The sequence below is a fragment of the Arvicola amphibius genome, chromosome 12, assembly GCF_903992535.2.
Source record: "Arvicola amphibius chromosome 12, mArvAmp1.2, whole genome shotgun sequence".
Lineage (NCBI taxonomy): Eukaryota > Metazoa > Chordata > Mammalia > Rodentia > Cricetidae > Arvicola > Arvicola amphibius.
In genome coordinates this window covers 62,157,848-62,182,717 of record NC_052058.2, presented here as the reverse complement: position 1 = coordinate 62,182,717, position 24,870 = coordinate 62,157,848, and the positions used below count along the sequence as shown (strand labels likewise).

Below are 24,870 nucleotides of genomic sequence, written 5' to 3'. Positions count from 1 at the left end.
CTATGTAACTCCATGTATGTCTCTCTTAGGGTCCTCTTTTTTGTCTAGGTTCTCTGGGGTTGTAAACTGTAGATTTTTTTTTTTTTTTTGCTTTGTCTAAAAGCCACTTTTTTGTGAGTACATATTATATTTGTCTTTCTGGGTCTGGATTACTTCATTCAATATGGTGTTTTCTAGATCCATCCATTTGTCTGCAAATTTCAAAATGGCCTCATTTTTTACCACTGAGTAGTATTCCATTGTGTAAATATACCACATTTTCTTTATCCATTCTTCAATTGAGGGGCATTTAGGTTGTTTCCAGGTTCTGGCTGTGACAGATAATACTGGTATGAACATAGTTGAGCACATGTCCTTGTGATATGATTGAGCATCCTTTGGATATATATCCAACAGTGGTATTGCTGGGTCTTGAGGTAGATGGTTTCCTAATTTTTGAGAAATTGCCATACTGATTTCCAAAGGAGCTGTACAAGTTTGCACAAAAACCAATAATGGAGGAGAGTTCCCCTTATCCTACATCCTCTCCAGCATAAGCTGTCATCAGTGTTTTTGATCTTGGACATTCTGAATCTCAGAGTTATTTTGATTTACATTTCTCTGATGGCTGAGGATGTTGAGCATTTCCTTAAGTGTCTTTCAGCCAAAATAAACCACTTTTTAAGGACAGAAAATACAGTTCTTCTTTTAGAAGTTTTTAATATTCATCACCAGTACAGAATTGTTTCCCTTGTTATAAATATCATTGTGAATAGTGTTCTCAAGCATATACAAGATATTATCAAGTATGAGATCTTGGCATGCGATGGAACTTGAAGGCATCTGTAGATGTCTTGAGTAGCAAAGATAATTACATGATGTGGGCCACTTGACATTGGAATGACTGAGGTGTGGTGAGTATATGTGTCTGTGTATCTCCATCCTCCTTTTATGTACATACTTTTAGAGTTTTGTTTGTTTAATATGCCTTTTTGATGGTTCTTTTCTGTTACCTGGATCCTGTTTTTGTTTTCATTTAAGTTGTTTTAATGTATTAAGGTATATCTAGATGAGAAAGCAGTTAGAAATTAGAATTATAAAGAAGTACATGAAGAATATTGGAATGTAAAGACTTATAGCAAATGTTGTATTAATAATAAAACACACTAAAAGTGGAAGCTGCGGAGTCAACCATGTAGACAAATGAGAAAATATCTTTTGTCTGCAAAAGGCAGCAATCCTACATAAACATGGAGGTTTCTGTCTGACTTAGGACAGCGGGCTAAGTCTGATCGTTCCCCTTCATACAACTTTTTGAACTACCACTCGAAATACTGTTTTCCTTATTATTTTGTTCAGTATCTCTGCTGGTTGAGTGTATTAGATTGTAGAAGCAAACAAAAAAGAAAACCAAGTAAAGCTAGCTCAGCCATTTTTGAAGTATTTTATGATTTTGTTGTCTGTGTTTTGGCCCTTTTCCTTTTAATGCTTTTTGAAACAAGGTCCCTTGTCACTCAAGTTAGCCTTGAACTCCTTCCTCTGCTATTGAAGTACAGGGGTTACAGGTTAGTTGATGCTTTGTGAAAATAGATTACTGTTACTGTTGGTTTATTTGTTTGAAGAACCTACAACCAGGAAGTACAATGTATGTAGAATTGCTATTTTTCTAGGGAGTGGGTTAGACTAATTAATCTAAAGTTATCAGTTATTGAAAGTAGCTTTCATGAAGTACTTTTTATTAAAAGTTCTTGTTTCTTAGTATTAAGTTTGAAGTTGTGGTTGAGTCTAAGTTTTGGGCAGGAGGAAAGGAGCTGGGCAGAAATTGAGTGGCCCACAGTACCAGGGTGAGCTGTGAGCAACTCCAACTGGTCTTATTTGTAATTAATTATGGAAATACCATGTTTGTGGTTCTAAACTTTCCGTATTTCTTCCTTTGAGCAAATTTTGCTTGAGGCAGTTATTGAAACAGTTTGCCGAATTTTCCTGGCCCGTTAGAAATGCATGGTCTAGCTCTTCATTTCAATAAACAATTTTAAAATTTTCTAGTCATTACATTTATTTTCCTTATTTTTTAGCATAATAAATTCTAATCTAGATCTAAGATTCCTTTCTATGGTGACCTGACTATTAAGTGGCATAAATATTATATAGGTAAAATTCAAAGAAAAAAGCATATGACTTAATTTATGCTTGCAAAAATATTTCAGAAATATGATTCAACCAAGGCCAAGAAATGTATTTTCCTTTGTTATTTAAATCACTTAGGGTACCCTTTTGGAGATATCTCCTTGTTTTGTGCCATCAGTTTATTTATATTTATATAGTGTGTAGATAGATGTGTATATCTTTACCCTTTTGACATGATATATGCCTATCTTGATTTTTCTCATCCACAAACTTCTTTAAAAGCTCTTCGATATAATCTATCTAACCAGGTAGATAATTATGAGCCAGTTGATGTCCATATTAATAATTCTGTACATTGTTCCAATGTCATTAATTACAGAACCTGTCTATACTGTTATGCTCCAAGGTTGAATGTAACTATTTTTGTGGCCTAGGAATGATTACATACCAAATCTGGAGATAATCACATGTGTAATATGTAGTTTTTAAATGTTAGGTTGAGACTGTGGCTTTTAAATTTTTGCTGTTTACCACCGAGGAAGCTTATTAGTGAACCTAAGGACTTTGAGGACACAAATCTAAAGATTAATCTTAACAGGGTTAAATGGAGGACAGGAAGGAAAGGAAAGAGAATCTGTTGATTCCAGTGAAGGTAGGTTCATGGTTGGGATGGATCTTTCTTTTCCTTCTCAGAGAGTTTATGTTTATATTCATCTGACATGTTTTAAAATAGCAGGCATGTAGCTGAGCTCAGCGATAGTGTTTGCTAGTTTACCCAGCAAACACAAGCCCCTGAGTTCAATTCCCTAGACAAAGGCAAGGAAATGCACTAAAATAATAGTCACATGTTTGACTATTTTGAACTGACTGAATACATTTTTGAAGTAGCAAATTGTTCCTTTTTTCCAGAATGTTAAAACATCTTAGTCCTATAAAAATAGACTAACCTCTGTGTGTTAAAAGACCATTTTCCCCAGGGAACAACCACTAATACCAGTTTTTAATGCTGATTTTCATGCATATTTATTAGAGGTAAATATCAGTTGCTAATTTATTGATGTTTTACATGTTTATTTACTATTGCATTAGAATAACCTTAAGATTTGAAGTTCAGATTAATACATAATTTTCCTCTGATGACAATAAAGATACTAGGAACTATTCAGCACTTAAAATGACATTTATGTGCAGCAAAAGATCTGTCTTATCTTTTCTTGGAATTATTATTTTTTAAAAAAATCAGGGGATGAAGAGATTAATCAGGTGATAACACTGGCCTGCTCTTTTAGATGGTACAGGTTCGATTCCCAGCACCCACATGGTGATTCATAATTTGTAACTTCAGTTCTAGGGCATGCAGTGTCTTTTTATGACCTCCTCAGGCATAGACATACAGGTAAAGCACCCATACAGAGAAATACGAAGAAAAAATATCAGTATAAAATATCTTCGTTGCTCATTCAGAAAAGTCTCAGTTTGAGCTGAGGAAATGAGTCAGTGGGTGAAGTGCATCCTACACAATCATGAGTGCCCGAGTTGGTTACACAGTACTCATGTAAGAAGTTAAACATACCATCGTGTGCTACACCCCAGAACCCAAGGGCTTACTGACAAAACAGTCTACTGAAATTTCAAGTTCAAACTTCACTGAGAAATAGCCTAAATAAAACCTGGCCAGATCCCCACCCAACCACTGAGTCTGCACATAGAAAGGTCTTAATTAAGAAACTTAATCTCAGAATTGAAGCTATGATAAACCTCTTTAATTAATAATGTAAATCCTTTCCTCTTATTTGTTAGGTTTGTTAAGAAACCAGATATTTGTTTGAATGAATCAAAAAACCAGGGGTTCATTCTGTCAGTCAAATAATAATCATCATCATTTAGTATTATCCTAGATGATGTTAAGCAAGGACACCTAAGTAGGGAGGAATTAAGGGATTGGAATGTAGTGAGATAATCTTGTTCTCTTTTGATGAAGAAGCTCCATTCTCCCAGATCTCAAAGAAGGGAACATTTGATCCAGCTAAGCTATGTACACTGAGAAACACCACCTCCTTCAACCTTCATTCTATAGCCAGACCCTTTATTTTATTGAAAGCACTTGCATGTGTGTAATTTGAAATGTCTATGTATGTAGTGATGAGAGGTGAGGCTCTCTTGTACTTGTTAAATGCTTTCCTAAGATTTCATTCTCTTAGGTGCATGACAAGATGACTAGTTCAATAAGTTAGAAGCCAATATTGATATATTTATTAATCTTCACAAACTGATTCCTGGCGTCAGTTTTCCTTACAATTTCATATAATAGAAACAACATATATATGTTTCTTATATATAATAAATATAAATATTTATAATATATAAATATATTTTTTCTTTTTCTCTGGTTTCTTCAGCCTGTTTTGTTGGTGCCATTCCTCCCCCCTCCCCCCCATGTGTGTACGTTTTTTCTTTTGTTTTTTTCAAGACAGGGTTTCTCTGTGTAGCTGTAGACCAGGCTGGCATTAAACTCATAGAAATTCCCCTGCCTCTGCCTCCTAATTGCTGGGATTAAAGCCGTGCACTACCACTGCCCAGCTTGTATATATAGTTTTATGTTGTTGGCTTTTTTTTAATGTAAGCAACATTTTTATTTATAACCCATTAACACACAGAGGTTCACCCATTTTGAATATAAAACATTTTTCTGGTTTTGAATTATTTTGAGTAATATTTTTATGGTTTAATATTCTTTCTTTTGCAGACATATATCTGCAGGGTAGAATTGCTACATCATAGGATAGGTGTGCAGTTAGCTTTGTAAGGAACTTTCAGACTCTTTCCCAAAGTTGTCATCTTATTTTTCATTCTTATCAGGAGACTGATCACCTACTTGTTTCTTATCCTTGCCCACGTTTGACGTTGTTGGTTTAATGTATTTCTTCTAGTAAGTGAAAGTTATGTTAAATTTTGATGAGATAAGTTTTTCAACATTTTTATGAGGACAGTCATAAAGTCCTTGGTTTTATTTGTCTTCTTAAACTCAGTGTGGGCAGTTCTTTTAAGTTGTTTGAAAATTTCATGCAGTGTGTTTTGATCATACTCAGCTCTCTTCCAACTCCTGATTCTACCCCTACCTTCATATTCTGCCCATACAACTTTGCTGTCCTCTTTTTAGTTTCTTTTTTTAACCCATCAGGTCCAGTTTGTGTTGCTCAATATTCTTAGATGTGTGGACTTCCACTGGGGTGTAGTCCCTTTACCAAGGAATATACTCTTAAACTGTCAGTGGTTTTAAAGTGGCCTCTCTTTTTTTTGCATTCTAAGAATATTTTCAAACTCAAACATTATTTTCTGTTTTTTTTAATCCTATATTTTGTTGTTTTTTACATTTATGTGCTTGAGCCTTAGAATTAATTTTTAGGGTGGTAAAATATAATTGAGAGATTTTTAAATACATATTTCAACAAACACTCAATTTTTTTCAAAATATAGTTTGTCAGAACACAGTCCAAGAATGTGAGGGGAATTTTGAGTTCTTGTGAGAAAATCAAAAACAACAACAAAAAAGAGTCTTGTCACCTCAGTTTCTTCAAAAACAAGCAATTGTTCTTGGAATGTGCTTTTGTTCTCCTCCCAGGTGTAGCAGTTAGGAGTGAGTTTCCTTTTGATTATTCATTACAGCTGACTATTGTTACTCGTTCATGTGCCTCTATGCCTGACACATGTTGCTTATCCTTGTGATTGGACACTTTATTCATATGATTCTTAACCCTGAGTATAAATTGTCTGATGCTCTGAATAAAGTTGGCCATTGCATGAGACTTTAGTTCACCTCAGTTTTGGGCTCCACTCTCCTAGGTTTACATTGCTGACTCAGAGTTGTAAGTGATGGTTGTTTCAGTATTTTCAGTACTTTTTGTCATTCTAGTTATTTTTGACAAGTTCTTTTGAAAATTCACGTGATTGCATAGTGATTTGCTTCTGAGCTTTCTATTTTCATATCTGCTATAGTTTCTCTCTTTTTGGTGACATGCTGTAATCAACCTCTAAATTTCTATTTTTAAAGTCTGTAGAACTTTAATTGTGATTGCAAAAATAATTAATATCTTAAATGCCTTCTGACCCACATACATAGATATATGTAGGCTTGACTTTATGCAACACACAGAATTGTTTTATAATTTTTAATATTAGGTCTTTATCTGTAAGTGGAAAATTGTTTTAGATGCTTCTATAAGTAACACTTTTAAAGTTCCATTTGTTTGTCATTTATAACTGATTTATAGAAAAACTGATTTTCATGTAAATGATGTTGTATACTCCTGCAAGAGTCTATTTAATAGTTCCAGGAGATAGTTTATTAATACTCATTGTGATTTTCTACATAGACAGACATGTAATTTGCAAGTGAGGATAGTTTTACTGCCTTCTGACTATTATATTGTATTTGGTGTCAGAGTGTGGTGCATTCATGATTTATTTGCACATTTATACATAGATCATTTGTCACCTTGAATAAAATTTTTGTTATGTTAGTGATAAGTTCAAGTGAATTTTGTATTATATGTGATTTTTGTCTTCTCAACGTAATGAATTGTGTTCTTTGACAATTTAAACTTTTTGATGCTTGGGACTGAGCCTAGGGACTTGTATAATTGCTAAGCTTTGCTGTGCCAGAGACCTATACCCTGAGCCTGTTGTTGATTTGCTAATGCTAGAGACCAAGTTAATGTTGGGATAAATCCTACCTATATGCCATGTATTGTTTTTACATTTTTATTACAGTGTAAGTCTTATATTTTGTCTGTGGGTGTATATGTACTGCAATTTGAATGTGGAAATCAGAGAACAATTTGTGGGAGGGAGCTGGCTCTGTTCCTATGTGTGTGGATCCTAGTGATAGCGCTCAGTTCCTCAGCTTCCTAAATCACCAGCCCCTAATGTGTTTTTCTTTAATTTCTTTAGTGATATATTTTAAGGTTTTTTTTTTAAATCTACTTATAAAGACAATTGGCTAGTTTTATTTTCATGATTTTCTGGCTTTGTTTCATTCATAAATGTTCATTCATGAATGTTTGAAAATGTTCCTCATTCCTTAGTCACCAGCTTTTCCTTCTGTCATATTGAGGTATTTTTCATTTTTGTATAATTTATTCATTATACTTGTCAGTCTTATTGGCATAAAGTTTTTCATAATGATACTTTAATGGCTGGGATATCTACTGCTATATCTTCCTTCATTCCTGATATTAGCTTACCTTTTATCTTTGTTTTCTGATAATGGAAAATTCCTGTCACACATCTTCATATGCTCCACATGTACACATGTCTGTGTTGACTTTGTTGATCAATGAAGAGCTGATCTCTGAATTTCCACCAGTTTTCCCCTTGACTTGGCTGTATTTGTTTGTTTCTGTCTTGCCAGATATAGTGTGCGTTCTCCTTTGCCTTGTCCTTTTCTCACTGTTGTGCTCCCATTTTCAATACTGTATGTTTGTCTTTGGGTCTTTATGATTATGTCTTCCGTGCTGCTTTTGTCTACTTGAATATAATTATGACACCCTACTTTTAATGTGACCATTTTCATTGTCCTAGTCATTGCTGCATCTCTGTTTTTATATAATGCATGTTTTTGTTAAATTCTTTTTAAATGTTGAAATTTATTGTTAAAAAGTTAAATTTTAAAAAAGCTAAATTTTTTTTCAGGTGAACTTGATTATGTTGATCTTTTCTTCTTCTTTAAGCTGTATTAGAGTAAATATAAAGAGATAAGAAAAACTGGAGAGCAAATGTTTCAGATTCGTAGGCTAGGATTCTGCCACTGCATTCTTTCAGAGACAATATATGAATAAATGAGCTTAGCTGTGCTCTAGTAAAACTTAAATACAGAGAAGCAGGGCAGTTCCTTGAGCTTTCTTTCTTTATGCTGCATGCTGTTCAAAACTTTGAACTTTGGGAACTCTGGGATTTAATGTGGATTAGCAGTTTTGCTTTTAAAATTTTTTGTGGGAGCCTTCTCAGCTTGGTCGATCACCTTCCTGGACCTGGGGGGAGTTGGGAGGACCTTGGTCTTAGCATAGAGTGGGGAACCCTGATGGCTCCTTGGCCTTGAGAGGGAGGGAGGGGAGGTATGGGTGGAGGGGAGGGGAGGGAAGGGGGAGAAGGAGGGGAGAGAAAGGGGAGAAGGAGGGGAGGGAGGGGGGAGGAGGAGGGAAGGAGATGGAAATTTTTAAATATAAAAAAAAATAAACCATGAGAAAAAAAAAAAAAGAAAAAAAAATTATTATATTTCTGACACTGGATAGTTTCACTATATAAAAGTACAATTTATTATTCAGACCCAGAATCAAGGGGAACTGACCCCTACGCAAGTTACTGAAGCATTGTTTCTTTATATTTTGCATACAAATTCTAGTCCACCAGTGCCTCCCAGTACTCTCGACATCATTCTTTGCCTTCTCAATTGGGCGAGCCCCCATCTTCTGTTTAGACTCCCCTTCCCTACTTTATGGTCCATAAATTGGCTCTAGGCAGAAAGCCCTAGGGTGGTTAGGAGAGTCACAGCATTGACTTCTCTCCTCAGGGATGAGAATGCTGTACTGTCTGTGCTCCAGTGGTGCCGTGTGTGTTGTTCATAGTCGGGTGTCCTGGCCAGAAATCATATTTATGTTTATGCAGATTTTATTTGTGTGTGTGCTTGCATGTGTGCCTATAAAATACATTTTATAATGTATTCACATTTCAAATATATCCCTCTAGAAATAAATCTCAAACTTAAACTAAGTAAATACTTACTCTTTGTCAGATTAGTCAGGATTTTAACATACTGCTTTTGTTAAACACTGTTGTAGAGAAAATACTGTGCTGGTATTATGACGAATTTTGGTATATGTGATTTCTATTTTCATAAAAAGTCCTGCTAAGTTTTTCGTTGTCTTTTTTTAATTCTCGGATGGAAAAAAAGTGGACACAATGTACTAGCTCTCTTTGAGGGGGAGTTTTGCAGTAAAAAAAAATGAAAAGGAAAGGAAAAGATAATGAGAATTACTGTCATTTTTATTTCACAAGTAAAAAGATACATCTAGCAAGACTACAATTACAGCAAGCAAACACCAGTCATCCAAAATGCAAATATGGCTTGGCTTGTTTAAAGCTTTTAAGTAATAACCCCTAATAACAGAAGTAATGTTTCTGGTTTTATTTTTCTGTTAGATTGAAAAGAAAATCTAGTACTAAATCACTCCTTTGTATGGTGTTTGGAGGAAAGGTGTACTAAGATATGATGATGTTGCTATTTTCTTTATTTCATTGTTTTCTGTGTTGAATAGTTTTGAGTGTGTGTAAGAATTCTTAGACACCGTGCTTTTTATCTATCAATCCTGCAAGACCATTGGAGCTACTCAGTTTATACATTGACTTTTTAATAGGTTATGTATTTATTTATCTGTCTTCATGGACAGAATGTGTTAGGACCTCTGGTACAACAGTTACGTCATCTATAAATGCCAATCATAAGTTGCAAACAAAATGTGCCTATACATGGCTGGAAGTTATCAGATGTCTTATTTCTTGATCTCACATGCTACAGCCTTCAAACTCCTTATGTGTGGTCATTTAGATAAATTGTCCCATTTATATATTGACTCTAAACTTACATATTGTGAGTCTGTTAGAGTTCTAATCTGAATGCTGAAACTTTTTGAAGCGGCGAAGATTGGAAATAACCAAAAATAGTCCTTTTATAATTATTCAATTTTAATACAAAGGGAGATAAGGGAACTTACAGAACCAAGGGTCCAACGGAGCAGAAGGAGAGCGCGGGCGAGCGCCAAGAACGGGCTGCCTTCCGGCCCCCAATCCTATTTAAAGGGCAATGCTACCCCGCTGGAGCAGCCACGCCCCTGAACGTAGGGATTGGGCCAGCTGCCCCAACATCTCCCCTTTTTTGTCTAAATAAGACAGATTCAGAAACCGAATACAACTATATACAATGGGAACAGATCATATAAAATTACAAAAAGTAAACAATATCAGGCGAGAAGTATATAACGAAGAATTTTTCTAATCACTCTACTTTGAGAAGTCTAATCTAGAAGGTAGCTACCATTATCTAATCTTCAACCCCATCAAAGATCTGAGAAGGAGAGTAAAATTACCAAAGCAACCAGGAAGCACAAACGAGAAACTTCCAAAATGTGCAACAGAAGACAGAGACAATTGACTACCTGGGCAACCACACGAAGTCTTGATAGCAATGTTGAGGCAACCAACTTTGGCTGAGGCCTGAAAAAACCTGACATACCATTATACAATGGCAAGGAACCTTTAGTAGAACTATCCTATCCTGTCTTGGCAAGATAAGACAATTCTGTTTTATCCACTTATGGATATTTCGTACTTTAGTCAGTAATGGAGGTATGGGCTTTTCTTTGCCCCAAGGCCAGTTCTGCCAAGTAGAAGACAAACTCCCAGTGGAGTGTCTTTGGTGCTCAACGTTCTCTCGGGAGTAGAGCATTGTTGCCAGGAGTGATTGTGTCTCATAAATACAAAACTGTAGGTTAGATTAAAGGCCATGTTCTACAGTTCTTCAAAGAGGTTGAAGATTATGCTATCTATACTAAATACAACCTCTATGTGTCTAAAAAACCTGATTGTCCTAAATATAAATATGACCAACATATAATTCTCAACACTTATGTAACTGTAAGACTAATAGAATAGACAACTGTGCAAAAAAAATGAAGACAATGATTTCCAAAATGTAAACAGGGTCCTTACATAAATAATATCTGAGGTAGAAATGTACAGTGCAATATGGTAAACAATGTCATTACATAAATAATATCAGAGGTAGAGATGTACAATGCAATATAGTAAACAATGTCAATATAACAATTGTTTCAAACAGAGGTGGTATCATACTCTCATATAATGTTCAATATATCAATATACAAGAATCAACACTCATATAGTTTTTTTTTTAAAAAAAAGAAAAACAATAACTCACAAAAATCAATTATTCCTTCAGATCACCAGTTAATCCCTCCCTCCCCCCCCCCCTTTTTTTTTTAATACATATAGATATACACATAAATTATACCCCTGAGTCCATATAAAGCCTTCCACAACCCGACCACCCTATACCAGCCACCAATTAGTGTCCCTAAATCTGAGGGTAAACTTTGTTGGGAGGGGGGGGCGTCGTCATCCAAGATTGCTTCCAGCTGACATAGGGGCGACTTTTCTTCCCAGGGGTTCCTGTGAAAGCAAATGATGGTAGAATACCCAGGGTAACATTTCGTCTAGGAAAAATGTGTCCAGCCTCTGAATTTTTTTTTTTTGAAAAATGAGGCCAGAACGTTGTCAAAAATGTGCACCATTCAAAAGTGTTCTGTGCAATTGGTACCAAAAAACAGGCCAAATATTAGCGCTACTAAAACATGACGTTATAATAACTAGTTGGAGTTGATGTTGCGGGGCCCCGTCTTCATCCTGGAAACTGCAAAGATTACTGAAGAAAAAAAAAATTTTTTGTCGTTTGTTGCGAGAGAGATAAGCATTATCTACAAGGACACATACAGACGTATACGTGCATATCTTCAATGAAAGGTGCATTAAAAACAACCATAGATATGAATGAAGGCAAAGAAGGCAAATATATTGGTACCATCATCAACATTATTGTTTTTAATATTCTGTCTCATAATCTTACTCCTAACCTGAGACAGAAACTCTGAGAAATCTCTTATAAACAAGCTTGGAATTGGAGAGGGACTGGGCCAGAGTCCAACTCCAAGAAACCAGCTCTGAATATCTATGAAGAAATGCATATTGACACACATACAAAAATTGTTTTTTATACTCACCGAGCTTACCCAATGTTAACGCTGACCCTTGTTGGGTTGCAATTGGTTCCAATTCATCAATATTCAAGGTATGCAGGGTCCCTCAGGTCCTTCCTGTGGGGATAAGAAAAGAACCCTGCCCCCGTACTATAGGTTTCTTACCATCAGTATGTTCACCATCCTTGTGCAAGCATTTAATGTTTTAATAACTTAGGGTTTTTCATGACAATGAGACACGTCTGCTCCTGGCAGCACCAATCTACTTCAAGAGGAAGATGGGCATCGAAGAGGCTACTTATGGAGTTTGTTAGCCATTTGGACAAGAAACTGCTCTTGCCTGGACTGTTGCATAAACTGGACACAAGGAACCCACAGAAAGAGGACTGCTAAACTTGCCTAAAGGTGAGATGGTCTCTCAGGGTTCCTGATTCGTGAAAGAGTCTGCGAGACGTTCTGCAGGACACAGCAGAAAGTGACTGAACTGTCTTTGGAATTTTTCTGTTTCATGGAATTGTCTGCTGGATACTGTGGGCCTGAAGCCCGAAGATGGATGCCCCAACGGTACAGAGGAACTTTGGGTGACTGTCCAGGCAGCGAGTTGTCTCTGTCATTTCTAGAGTTTTATAAGTTACTTATTTCTTGTTTACTTAGGTAGCATTATATCCTTCTGGAGTCTTTGATGGAGTTGAAGAATAAATAGATAGTTATAGCTTTCCTTAGTTATGATAAAAGATAAAATAGATTTAAATATTGTAACTGTAATACTTGCTTGATAACTGTTTTGTTAATTTTGCTATGTTAAAGTTGAAGCCTTTCTTTTTTGTTTAAACAGAAAAAGGGGAAATGATGGAGGAGAGTTATCTGTCTATGTTTCTTTCATTGGTTAATTAATAAAGAAAACTGCCTTGGCCCTTTAAGAACAGAAAATTAGGTAGGTGGAGTAGACAGAACAGAATTGTGGGAACAAGGAAGTAGAGTTGGGGAGACGCTTCAGGCAGTCGCCATAGGAGTCTCCATGCTGCTCCTCTCCGAGATGGACGCAGGTTAAGATCTCTCCTGGTAAGCCACACCTCGTGGTGCTACCCAGATAACTAAATATGGGTTAAAGCAAGATATGAGAATTAGCCAATAAGAGGCTGAAACTATGGGCCAGGCAGTGTTTTAAAAGAATACAGTTTCCGTGTAATTATTTCGGGTGTAAAGCTAGCCGGAGGCCGGGTGGCAGGAACAGCCTGCTGTATCCCACTACAACTTTTGAACATCAACATGCTACTACAGGTGAAAATAAATACTTGATTTTATGTAACAGGTTGCAGAATAAATGCAGGCACACTAAAAGGCTATGTGTATAAGATGTACAGAAATAAAAGGAATTGTATCTTTATATTTGAGTCCTGTTCCAGACAAGAATACTCAGTCAATATATAACACACTTTCCCATGTTCCCTTTCCCCAGGAATCAGATGACTGAATTACATAATTTGTAGTCTCAGCTCACAGCAAAAAGAGTTTCCTGCTAATTGCAAAGTCAGTCCTCATTTTCTCCTTTCTACCTTCCCCTTTACACTAAAAAGTCACTAGAACTAAAATGAAAGAAAGAACTGATGCTAAATCTACAAGCTTTTCATTGTCCTTCTATGTTCCCATAGCAGTGGATGGTTCTTTAAGGGCCCCAGCACCTCACGGTACCTGTTCCTAGCAATAGCCTTCTTGAAAAGTGTGGAGTCTTAACTCTTCTTAAGCAGCAACCAGTTGATTGGGGTATGACACAAATTCTAATTGGGATTAATAAAAACCCAGAGTCATGCTGGGAAATAGTGGCACGTGCCTTTAATCTCAGCACTTGGGAGGCAGAGGCAGGCTGGTGTCTATGAATTCTAGCCCAGCCTGGTCAACAGGAGCTAGTGGTTTACAAGACCTAGTTCCAGGACAGCTACTATTTATTACACAGAGAGAAACCCTGTCTCATAAAACCAAAAACAAACAAACAAAAAAAAAAACAGAATCAGATATAGGGGTTAATGCTGAAGATCAGAGAAACAGAGCAGTCAGACATAGAGTTCTTTCTCCACTCAGACCAAAGGGGCGATCCTGTCCTCAGACTGTCTCAGACTGTAGCGCTCTCCACCAAACCTCAGACTGCATTGCTGTCTCCTTCCACCTCATATTCCTCTCTGCACCAGCCTTAGCACATCTGTCTCCACCTTCCTAGTGCCAGGATTATAAGTCCTTTGTATGAGCTGTATTTCTCTTTTAGACAGATTCAATCTTGTGTAGCCCAGGGTAGCCTTGAACCTAACAGAGATCCCTCTGCCTCTGTCTCCTAAGTCCTGGGATTAAAGGTGTATGACAAGACTCCCTGGCTTGTAGTGGTTTAGCTCTGTACTCTGATATTTAGGCAGGCTTTATTTGTTAAACATAAAGTATCACTACATTGGAGTTTTTGTTCTGTTTTTGTTGTTTTGTTTTTTGCTTTAGTTCTTGTTTTATTTTTTTTGGTTTTTCGAGACAGGGTTTCCCTGTAGTTTCTAGAGCCTGTCCTGGAACTAGCTCTTGTAGACCAGGCTGGCCTCGAACTCAGAGATCCGCCTGCCTCTGCCTCCCGAGTGCTGGGATTAAAGGCGTGCACCACCACCTCCCGGCTAGTTCTTGTTACTTTTTGCAAGCCAATCCTTTCCAGGTGTCTAGGGGTGGTTTTGGTATCATACACACAGCTTTCGTTTGAGCATTACTCTTTTCTGAGGCAGGTATAGAAATTCTGTCTAGTCTCAGCTTTCTAAATTCAGATCAGTGAAAGAGTAGATAAATCTCATTTGCTTCCTGCTCCTTTCACTTCAAATACCCTCTCAGTGAGAGAGCATTGATGCTATGTTAAGGTCCCAGTGAAAGTGTTTGAACTAACTCAGTGAATGTTCTAGAGAAACAGTTGCTCATTTTTCTCAAGTTATCTTTATGCATGCTAAAACTGGCTTTCCACTTTAGATTCTCCTGGTATCTTAGGTTGAAGTAGAGGAAGAAGGGGAAGAAATTACTCTTTTCATCTGCCCTTCAGGAAATCTCCTCTGTTCCTAAAACTCTTGTTTTTCTTTTGTTTTGTTTTTCTTCCTAGGAGTCCAATGTGTTGATTGCTGCTAACAGCCAGGGTACAATTAAGGTAAGCCATTTCATACGTCCCTCAGTTTAAACTCATTTCCACTTTTTAAACTGCAACCGGCTCTTAGAAATAGACAGCTATACTGAGCCTTCATGATCATTCCAAATTAGGGGTTTCAGCCCGCAGAAATGACTTAGCTGATATTTAAAGAAGTAGGTAGCTCACAGCTATGGAGATGATAATGCTTGTTGGGGCTGAAGGCTAGATGGTTTGATAAATGCTCAGAGAGAAACAGGTGAGGGTTTTGGGGTGTTTACTCTGGGCCAGCACAGCCATACATGGGACATTTAGTAGGACATTTGGCAGGACACGAGTGCCTATATATTTGCAGCCTTCATCTGTACTTTGTTCTTCCTAATGTTTCTCTTCTTCTCTTCCATAACAAGTAGAGTTTTTTACTGCTAAGGTGGGAGTCAGAATAGAGAGGAAATTCTAGTGTTCTGTAATCTGAAAATCTGTGTGCACCCAAGAGCATAATCTGAGTCACAGACTCAGAGTGTTCCACATGCTTTCTTTTTTAGTCAATGGTTCAAGGAAATCAAACTTTCATTTGATTATAATTTTTAGTATTTAGCTCTTGGGCATAATGCATTATTTATATAAATAAATGATGAGCTAAGCAGTGAAGTTTTTCTAAACAAAACCTTGTTTGGATGGAAGTTTTTATGTATATAAGTTTGGTGCTAACACATACTTTGAGAGAACATCTTTCTCTTATATATTCTTTTGGAAATTTCAGAAAGCATTTTTTATGATGTGTGTTATTTTGCCACAACATCCTATAATTCATAAATAAGTGGCCTGAAGCATCAAGGGAGAAAATCCAAACTAACCTCATCCTGTAGAGTTGAACATACAAACTCAAGGCAGAACTGCTTTGGTCAGCTGGTCAGCTGATTCATATGACAGTCGCCTTTTCCAGGCAGATAGTCTGTTTGGTAATATCATCTTTCCTAAAGAGGGACCCCAGCTCCATTGACAGCTAGGCCTTTGATTGAAATTATTAGTTCCTTTTGTGAGGCCTCAAGCAAGGTGGTAGGTCTTGGAATTTGACTGAAGTCCCTATTCTCTCAGTTTCACATTCTCTTGGCAAGGCATGGATTAAAAATAGAACATCTTAATCAGCAGCCATACAGAGCAAATGGAATTATTAACATCCCTATAATAACTATAAGGCTACAATGGAATCCCATAGATTATCAGAACCAAACATTTTTAGCATTGACCTGTCATGTCTTAGAGGACCCTAATGTACTACAGAGTTCATACAAAAAGCACTGTAAAGCTCAAGCAGAAGGTAAAGGGTTGTACCTTTCAGGTCTTTATGACCTAAAATTACAGTGTCCATGGAACAGTCCTGGACAGTCCCCCAACCACCTCCGTGTTCTCTCTTTCTTAGCCATTTTCTTCCTTGTTTTCCTCACTTTTATTTTTATCACCATAACAGCTTACTTTCATGGCTTGGTAATAACGTAACACTAAAAATCTAACCAAGTTTTTTGATACCAGATGGTTAGCATTGAAGTTGAAAGAAACAACAGGAAAGGCAACTTGATATCCTTTAAAATCTTGATCACTGTTGCTTTAGCATTGTTGACCTATTGCTCATTAAGAGAAGAAAGAAATATTAAAAATCCTTTACAATATTTTTCCTTAAGAAAGTATTAAAATACCAGAAGATACTCCAAAGATATTTCGTGCATGCTTCACCTCACCATTTGTATCCAACAATTTCACGTAGTTTACTTTAAAGACTTCCTAATTGGTGCAGTAACTAATTTGAAATTTTTCATACAGTGCTTGAATTGAAAGAAGGAATGATCATCTGGTTCTTTTCAGTTCCGTGGCATTATACCAGTTAGTAGGCATTTGTATTTTCCAGTAGTACAAGTAGTAAAGTGTCTTTAAACTTGGGATGTTTTAGAACTCTTCTGTGAAACTGTTCTTTGTGTTTCCCCCATTAGGTGCTAGAATTGGTGTAAAGGGTTTCCTGAAGTCGAATTGTGTTTGATCCTCCTGAAAACCATCTGCAGCAGATGATGAGAAAAGAAAGAAATGGCATGTGATGTCTCTCCAAAGTCATCCTGGGTTTTGGATTTGTACTGAGTACTTTTTTTCCTCATTTTATGCCATTGGGAATACCCAGAGAATTCTCCGCCATCAGTGTAACTATGAACTTTGCTGATGGCAGTGTGGCTAATTTTTGTGATAGGGAAACAAATTCTTTTAAATAAAAATAAATAAAAAATAATAAAAGTTTATTGAGCCACAGTTGAGCTGGGAATGCCTTTGTCGGGTGTGGTGAGAGTCTTTTGAAGAAGTATCACAGCTGGGATGTAGAGAACGTACTGGCTGCGGCAGGAGAGAGGCTCAGGGAATAAGAGCTGGCTGCTCCTGCAGAAGATCCAGGTTCAGTTCCCCACACCTGCTTAGCACCTCGCAGTTATTTGTAGCTCCAGTGGGATCTGGGTCCTCTTCTGGCCTCCTGGAGTACCAGGTATGCATGTGGTGCACATACAGACATCTAGGCAAAATGCTCATACATTAAAATGAAAATAAATCTTATTTTAAAAGAAAGAAAAAAATGTACTGGTGAGTAATTTTAAAGTTGTTTTCTCCAACCTCTTTGGAACTGCGCATATCAACATGAACAAAAGGTAAAATGTGTGGATCCTTTCCAGTGAGCTTAATGTTTATAATAAAAAAGAATTCCTTTCTATACACACTTATGAGATTATCATCATCAGATCTGGCCAAATATATAAGAGTTTTGACTTACTGGGCCAGTTCTCTTTGACACCAGTAAGCCTTCAATAAAGTCAAGTCAGCTTTTGTTTTAACCAGACCTATCAGATTGTACTGGCCAAGACTGATCAGTGACCTGTAGCAAGTCAACTGACCTTTTCGGTAAAGAAACATATAGGACATATTTTAGGCTTGCTGGGCTTGTGATCTCTGTTGTAAGTGCTGAGCTAGCTCCACCAGTGCAGCAGGAGAGTAGTCATAGATATGTAGACAGATGAGCGCGACTGGAGGATAGGTGACGTTCCAGGCTCTGCCCGCAGCTCATTATCTCCAAGCCCCTGACTTGGAATTAAACTTGTGTGCTCTGGGACTCCTAGTTTGCAAGCCATGTGACCTCCTAAATTGTCTAATTAGTTTATAAATCATTTCACATCGCAGAGCATTGGGTCGAGCAAAAGTAACATGGAGAACTACTTAAATCAGAATACTCTTCAGCAGAAATGGTTCAAGCAAAATTTTTCACACATTTCATAAAACACTTGCAGAAAGGTTGGTTGAATACTCTATCCCAGTAGATCCCTCAGTTAAAGGTTATTGAGACCTAAGTAAGCTTACATCTTTTTCTCGGTGTATTTATTGAAGCCAAGTGTCTCTTGAAATTTAGAATCTTTCAAATATCAGAATTCAGAGAAATCATGAAACTATATTAAATAGCAACCCCAGCAAAACTAAAGCAGTATTTTATGGTCCAGCACACACTTCTGCAGCAAAGCATGCGTGTTCATGTTGTATGAGATTGGCTAGGAAAGAGGAAAAAGAATCTTACAGTTTAGGTAAGGTTTTATCTTTAAATGACTTTTCTTCCAACTTCAGTGAAACTTACTAGTTTTCACAGCTTCTAGAGAATTGCATCTTACATGATTTCTAGAATTTAAAACCTGCTAAACATTTGGCCCCAAGTGTGAGAGAAAGGGCTGCTATCTGGAGGCCAGAGAGACTACTCAGTAATCAAGAGCACTGCTGCTCTTGTGGAAGACCCAAATGTGATTTCAAGAAACCACAGGGCTGCCCACAACTGCTTATAACCCCATTTCCAGGGAATCTGACACGGTGCATGGGCATCCATGCCAGTGAAACACCCACACATATGAATAAATCTTTAAAATTTCAAGTTACCATCTGTCACCAGTGAATGTTGAGATTAATGAATGGCAGCTTGTGGAAATGTAGGGAGAGTGTTCTAAAAGAGATCCTGGTATTAGAGCTACATGTCCTGAAAATGTTTAAAGTAGGAAGTAGTTAACACCACCTAGAATTCCTTTAAATGCTGTTTTTCCATGCCCACATTTTTAATTGTTCTCCTCGAGCTCTAGTAGAGTTGGTCACGGTAGTGTCCATGTTTACAAGATAGAATATTCTGTGTGCTTATCAAAAGGATTTGTCCCTTTCTTAAATAAATTATTTTAACCTGGTGCTTTCCTTTTTCTTTTTTTTTTAAAAGATAGATTACCATGTAGCCTAGACCAAACAATTTTATTCTATAGTCGCAAGTCACCTTGAGCTTCTGATCATCCTGCCTCTCTCCTGGGTGCTGGGATATAATCATGTGCCATTCCTCCTACTTTTAAGTGCTGGGGGAAATACATCCTAAGGCTTTATGCATTTATCAACTGAACTACATTCCCAGCCCCTTCATTTAGTTTTTTTTTCTTTTTCTTGAAAATCATAAAGTGTTCTAAATTTGAGTTCGCCTCTGCAGTACATCAAGATCAAAATAATGCTATTCCTTGTAAAAATACAATGCTTAAATTATGATTAGAGGACATATACATTTTTAACAAAATTACCAAGAATAAATTGTCAAGGTATGTTTAATTTTCATTTCAGTGGCTTTGTAAAGTTTTTCACAGAGCTTGTCTTTATTCCCAAACATACGTTTTTGTGCATAGAGAACACTTAAAATTTGAATTACTTTGTAAAGTTCTTGTTAAAAGATTGAGTTAAGTAGCAAAAAAAAAAAATTAGGAGACTGAAACCAAATGTGGTGGCACACTCCTGTCATCTTAGCGCTTGGTGGTAGAGACAACAAGGTCAGAAATTCAGGATCATCTTCAGCATCATAGCAATTTCTAGGCCAGCCTGGTTTACCTGAAATGAAACTTCATCTCAATAAACCAGGGTGGGGAAAGTTTTGGAACTTAACTACAACTTTTAGATTTATCTTATAGTGGTATATTATTTGTGTTATAATAAAGAGAACTTGTCTGAAGATCAGTGCCAAGCAGCTAGATTAGGCAGTCATACAGTCCAGGCAGTGGTGGTGCACACTTTTAATCCTAGCACTAGCAAGGAATATAAAACGGGAGGAGACAGGTCTCAGTCTCAGTCTGAGCACTCATGGAGAGAGGATCGCCCATTTTCAGTCTGAGTGGAGGTAAGAGCCAGTGGCTGGCAGTTTTGCTTTTCAGATCTTCCGGTTGACCCCCAATATCTATCTCTGAGTTTTTATTATTCATGCTACATTGTCTTTCTGGATTATTAGTAGGCAAGGAAGAGAATACAGGATGAGTTTGAACAGAGGAACCCAGTACAGTGGCATTTTTTGGGCATGATTGAGAATTAGGATTTTGTTATAAAACAGTTAAGGAGAATCAGATTTATGGCTAATGAATTAGTAAAGGCAAAAAGGAAAATAGTTGAAAGTTAATAGGAGCTTGAATTAAAGATAAAATTAGCCACCTTAAATCCTGCTTCAGCTATTGGAGTTCATCTTAACCAAAAGAACTTACCCCAGCTAGTTTATTTCTTCAGGGGATTGCATTATACCAGGCCAGCAGTGAGTCACTTGGAAACATCATGGCTACAATGCTCACAAACTTTTAGCTAAACAAATCTAGAAGACATCTAGCCCTGGTTCTAAATATAAGGGTAATTGATCAGTACCCTTGATGTAATCATGCAGATATAGCTGGTGTTGGCTGCTTCCTGTGAGCTCATTGTGTTCATTGGCTTGTAGTAGTAGTACCTTGCACTTCCTCACAGAAAAGTTAACTTGACAGCATCTCTGCTGCTTTTGTTGATGGTTAGATAATTGTGAACTCATTTCCAAAGATCTGTTGAGCTCCTGCTTCTGTGAGTACTCTGTCCTATGTTCCAGAATAATTATAAATTGTAGCTTATTGTCTACTAAGAAAATTAGGCACCTAGGCAGAAATATGGCAGACATGAGCTTTGTGTGATCACTAGGAAAACACAGGAACTAACACAGTGAGAGATGAAGAATTCGAGGAGAGGTGGTTATCGGGTTTTTATCTTAAGAGAAAAAACCTCAGCTGAATCTTAAGCAAGTAAAAGTCCTAAGAATTTAAGGGCAATGAATTTTCAGAAAATGTAGCTCTCTTGCCCAAAACTGGAACAAGTGAACAACAGAATAAGCGTTGATTTGCAACCACATATATGGAATAAATTGTGAAGCCATACTGTCAGTAACTGTAGAAAAGAGGAGGCAGAATTCCAATTTGTGGATATATCCCACCCTCAAAATACCAATTGAGGCATACCTACACTTTAAGTATGATCTGTACATAGTGATTTCCTCCCCAAAAGTTTAGGAGGGTTTTGCTTGTTTGTTTTGAAAACATAAACTTCAATTTTTAAAGTTTTCTTATTAAATTTTATCTGTATGGATGATTGTCTGCATGTGTGTCTGTGGAGGCCAGAAGAGGGCATCAGATCCTCTAGAACTGGAGTTACAGACAGCTGTGAGCCTCCATGTGGATTCTGGGAACCAAAAGCGGGTCCTCCGGAAGAGTAACCAGTGATCTCAACTGCTAAGCAATTTTTCCGGCCCCAAAAATTTTGAAAGAAACATAGTAAAAACAATTTTATATACTCAAAATGTAAATATAAATACTTTGTTTCTATATAATATAAAGAACATTTTATTCCAGAAACTTAAGAGTGGGCTAAAATTGAACTGAGCTGCTTCTACTTGCTTCTACTCACAGCCAGTGTCTCATCGGTCTAGGTGGTTGGTGTGTTTCCCAATATGCGTGTAAAGTTTATCCTCGTCTGGACATTGGGCTGCCAAAGGATAGGGATGGTACTTATTTTCCATCTATCCCTAATTATCCTTTGGATGGCACATCAGCTAGAAGTTTGTGATGGACTTAGCAGTTGCTTAGAAAACAAGATACAGCCATTTTGCTGCTTGCTTCGGGTGGGTTCTTTCTTCCAACAAAGACCTTAGTGTTTACTATGTGATATAGTCTGTCCTATGCCAGGAGTCAGAAAACTTGGTAAAGGGCCAGTTATTTTAGACTTTGTGGGCTATCTCTACCACAGTTGCTCAGTGTTGCTGTTGTAGCATGTAAAAACATCCCTGGGCAAAAAATCGTAAGCAAACTAATATGGTTGTGTTCCAATAAAATCAGACTGGAATTCATTTCATTATAATGGATCACAGAATTTATATTTATCAGACATTAAAATGTATAAAACTTATAATCCATACAAAAAGCTAAAAATTGCACTTGGCTTTTGAGCTGTAGCTTACTGACTCCTGTTCTTGGTGCTGACCTCAGAGCAGTGCAGGAAAAAGTAGTTTCCATTGAATGTCTCTTTATTTGGGGGGAGGGCAAAAATATTTCTGTAAAATGTTACTCTTTCCATAATGGAGCATCTCTACCATAGGAAAGCCTTTGTGGGTAACACCACCCAACTAAAAGCTAGTGTGATGTTTAGTTTCCCCAGAAGCGCACATATATAGTGTTGATATACATTGCTTATGTGTACTTCTTGAGAACCAGTGAAGACTCCCTGCTGAAACTTGGTAGGCAGTGAGGTATTTTGTTAGGCGGGTGTACTTTGAAGGCTGTGCCCACTAAGAGACCTCAGAGTTCGGGGCCTGAGATTGTATTCACTAAAAGCTTCATACATAAGGTGAGGAGCCTCTTGAATGGGTGGAAACGGGATATTTTTCAAGGCTGACTTCCTACCCCATCCCCTTTTTTCTCTTGTACTCTATTGTTGAAGTTCCTTTGCTGAGTATAAATTTTTTCTTGAGCTCTTAGCACTTAAAAAAGACTTGGAACCTAAAGTTTCTTTGCTATGATCGAGTCTTGTAAATGATTCACACGTTTCATGGCAGTGTTTAATATGCTGCCTAATTTTACAAAGTTAAATTTTATGTCACAACTTACTTTTCCCTAAATTAACCACTGTTAGATTAGTCCAGTTTTCCCTATATTTTACATATAGGAGGTCCAGACTTTGGTGAATGTGTATACTTTATCTTTAAATCACCACTTGTACTCTCTAATTCTGCATGGGCCAGTCTCAGGAGAGGTCTCGGAGCTCTGTGGCTCCCTGGAAAAAGGCAGCTTTCTATTCTTAGCACAGACTGTGCTGCTTGTGTGCGATTGAACTTTAGCGCTTTTCTGTAGTCAGTCATGTGTCTTCTCTGGGAAGGCTGCTGGCAGTTTTAAAAATTAAAAAGCACCCCATGAGCACTGGGCAGCAATAGTTCTTGTATATCAAAACTTGAGCCACTTCAGTTTGTTCTTATGAAGGATAAAGTATAAAGCTACTTTTTAAAAGTGGAGAGTCAGAAGTTACAACGACTCTTCCAGAAGCTTGACCCAGTCTATGAAATGGCTTTATTCACTGTGTCTTAGTTGGGTTTTCTATCGCTGTGATAAAAACACCATGACCAAGAGCAACTTGGAGAATAAAGGATTTATTTTACCTTCTATCTTGTAGTCCATCATCCAGGGAAGGAGTTCAAGGCAAGAACCTGGGAACAGGAGCTAAAGCAGGGGCCACAGAAGGGAGCTGCTTATTGGCTTTCTCTCATGACTTGCTCAGACTTCTTTCTTATAGAACCCAGGATCAACTTTGACAATGGGCTGGACACTTCCACATTGTCAATCAAGAAAATGTTCCACAGGCTTGTTCATAGGCCAATCTAATGGGGCATTTTATCAATTGATGTTCTCTCTTTTAGAAAAAAAATTATGGCTTGTGTCAAGTTAACATAAAAACTAGCCAGCACACCTTGTGTTCTCAACATGATATGAGCCTGTATCCATGTGAACTAACCTCTCAAGGGCCATCTTCATAGCTACACTGAAAAGCTACTTTAGGAAAATGTCGTTTCTTGCATGTTCCTTTTTCCACACACTCAGTGGTGGTGGGCTCAAAAGCAGCAGCACCTCTGTAGGAAGTTAAGGCCTACCAGGCCAAGAGGAGCCAACCTGGAGTCTGCCTGGTGCTGTCAGAGGTCCTGATTATGCCTAGCCAATGAGGGGCAACCATGCAGTGTCAACGGATTGGGTGCAGGGAGGAAAAATAAGTTTTTCCCATTGTCCAATAAATGAGTTCGCTGTATCCCTTTGATCGGTGTCTGTGTTTATTGATGTCACACCTTCTCACTCCCTCCCCAGAGGAAGACATTAGGGCCCAGCTGCACATTAACACAGGTAGCAAGACTAGAGTGGAAAGGGGGAGAAGAGTGGTAGCTATATGAAAGAAGAGTTCAGCTGTCAGGGAAACCCTTGGCTTTACTCACATCTGGAACCACAACTGGAAGCTAAAGTTTGGCTCCTTGGGAAGTGTTCTTACCTTTCAGTTCCTGTGCCCTTCTAGTGGTCTGATAGCATTGCAGCAGGAAAGAAGTGTGTCCTCTCCCACATTTTCTTGGTATGTCAGACAGGCTACGAGTGTTCATTTAACTACGCATGGCAATGTATTCACTACCTGAGAATCTCAAGGGACCCTTGACATTAGTTTCATGTCTCTCCATAGCTGAAGGGAGGGATAATAGGGTCATCAGGAATTTGAGTAGAAAACCCAGCCCTTGTGACTTCTATCTCATTATATCTCAGTAAGTAATCCCCTCCTTCTTACCTTCTGGAGTCCAATCCCAAACTTTTTTGAAAGCTACCAGAGAACCCTATTTGTTGCAGAAATTCCAATGTGGTACAATGATGAATAGTCTTCCAGATTCTAGCTACTAATAGCTCTTGAGAGCAACTG

The 24,870-nt window shown here is 37.6% G+C and overlaps 1 protein-coding gene and 1 non-coding gene across 5 annotated transcripts in view; both read left to right on the top strand.

The window, feature by feature from the left end:
- The window catches only part of Cop1 (COP1 E3 ubiquitin ligase), a 138,919-nt gene extending 121,555 nt beyond the window's left edge, over positions 1–17,364 (top strand). For all 4 annotated transcript variants that reach the window (XM_038349193.1, XM_038349192.1, XM_038349195.1 and 1 more), the window contains 2 exons: positions 15,046–15,090; positions 17,055–17,364. In XM_038349193.1, coding sequence (XP_038205121.1) covers positions 15,046–15,090; positions 17,055–17,072 — 63 coding nt within the window. In that variant the 3' untranslated portion in view covers positions 17,073–17,364. The remainder of the gene's footprint in view (positions 1–15,045; positions 15,091–17,054) is intronic.
- LOC119799605 lies at positions 1,151–1,290 on the top strand. The gene has a single exon (XR_005282887.1).
- Positions 17,365–24,870: the final 7,506 nt, after the last annotated feature.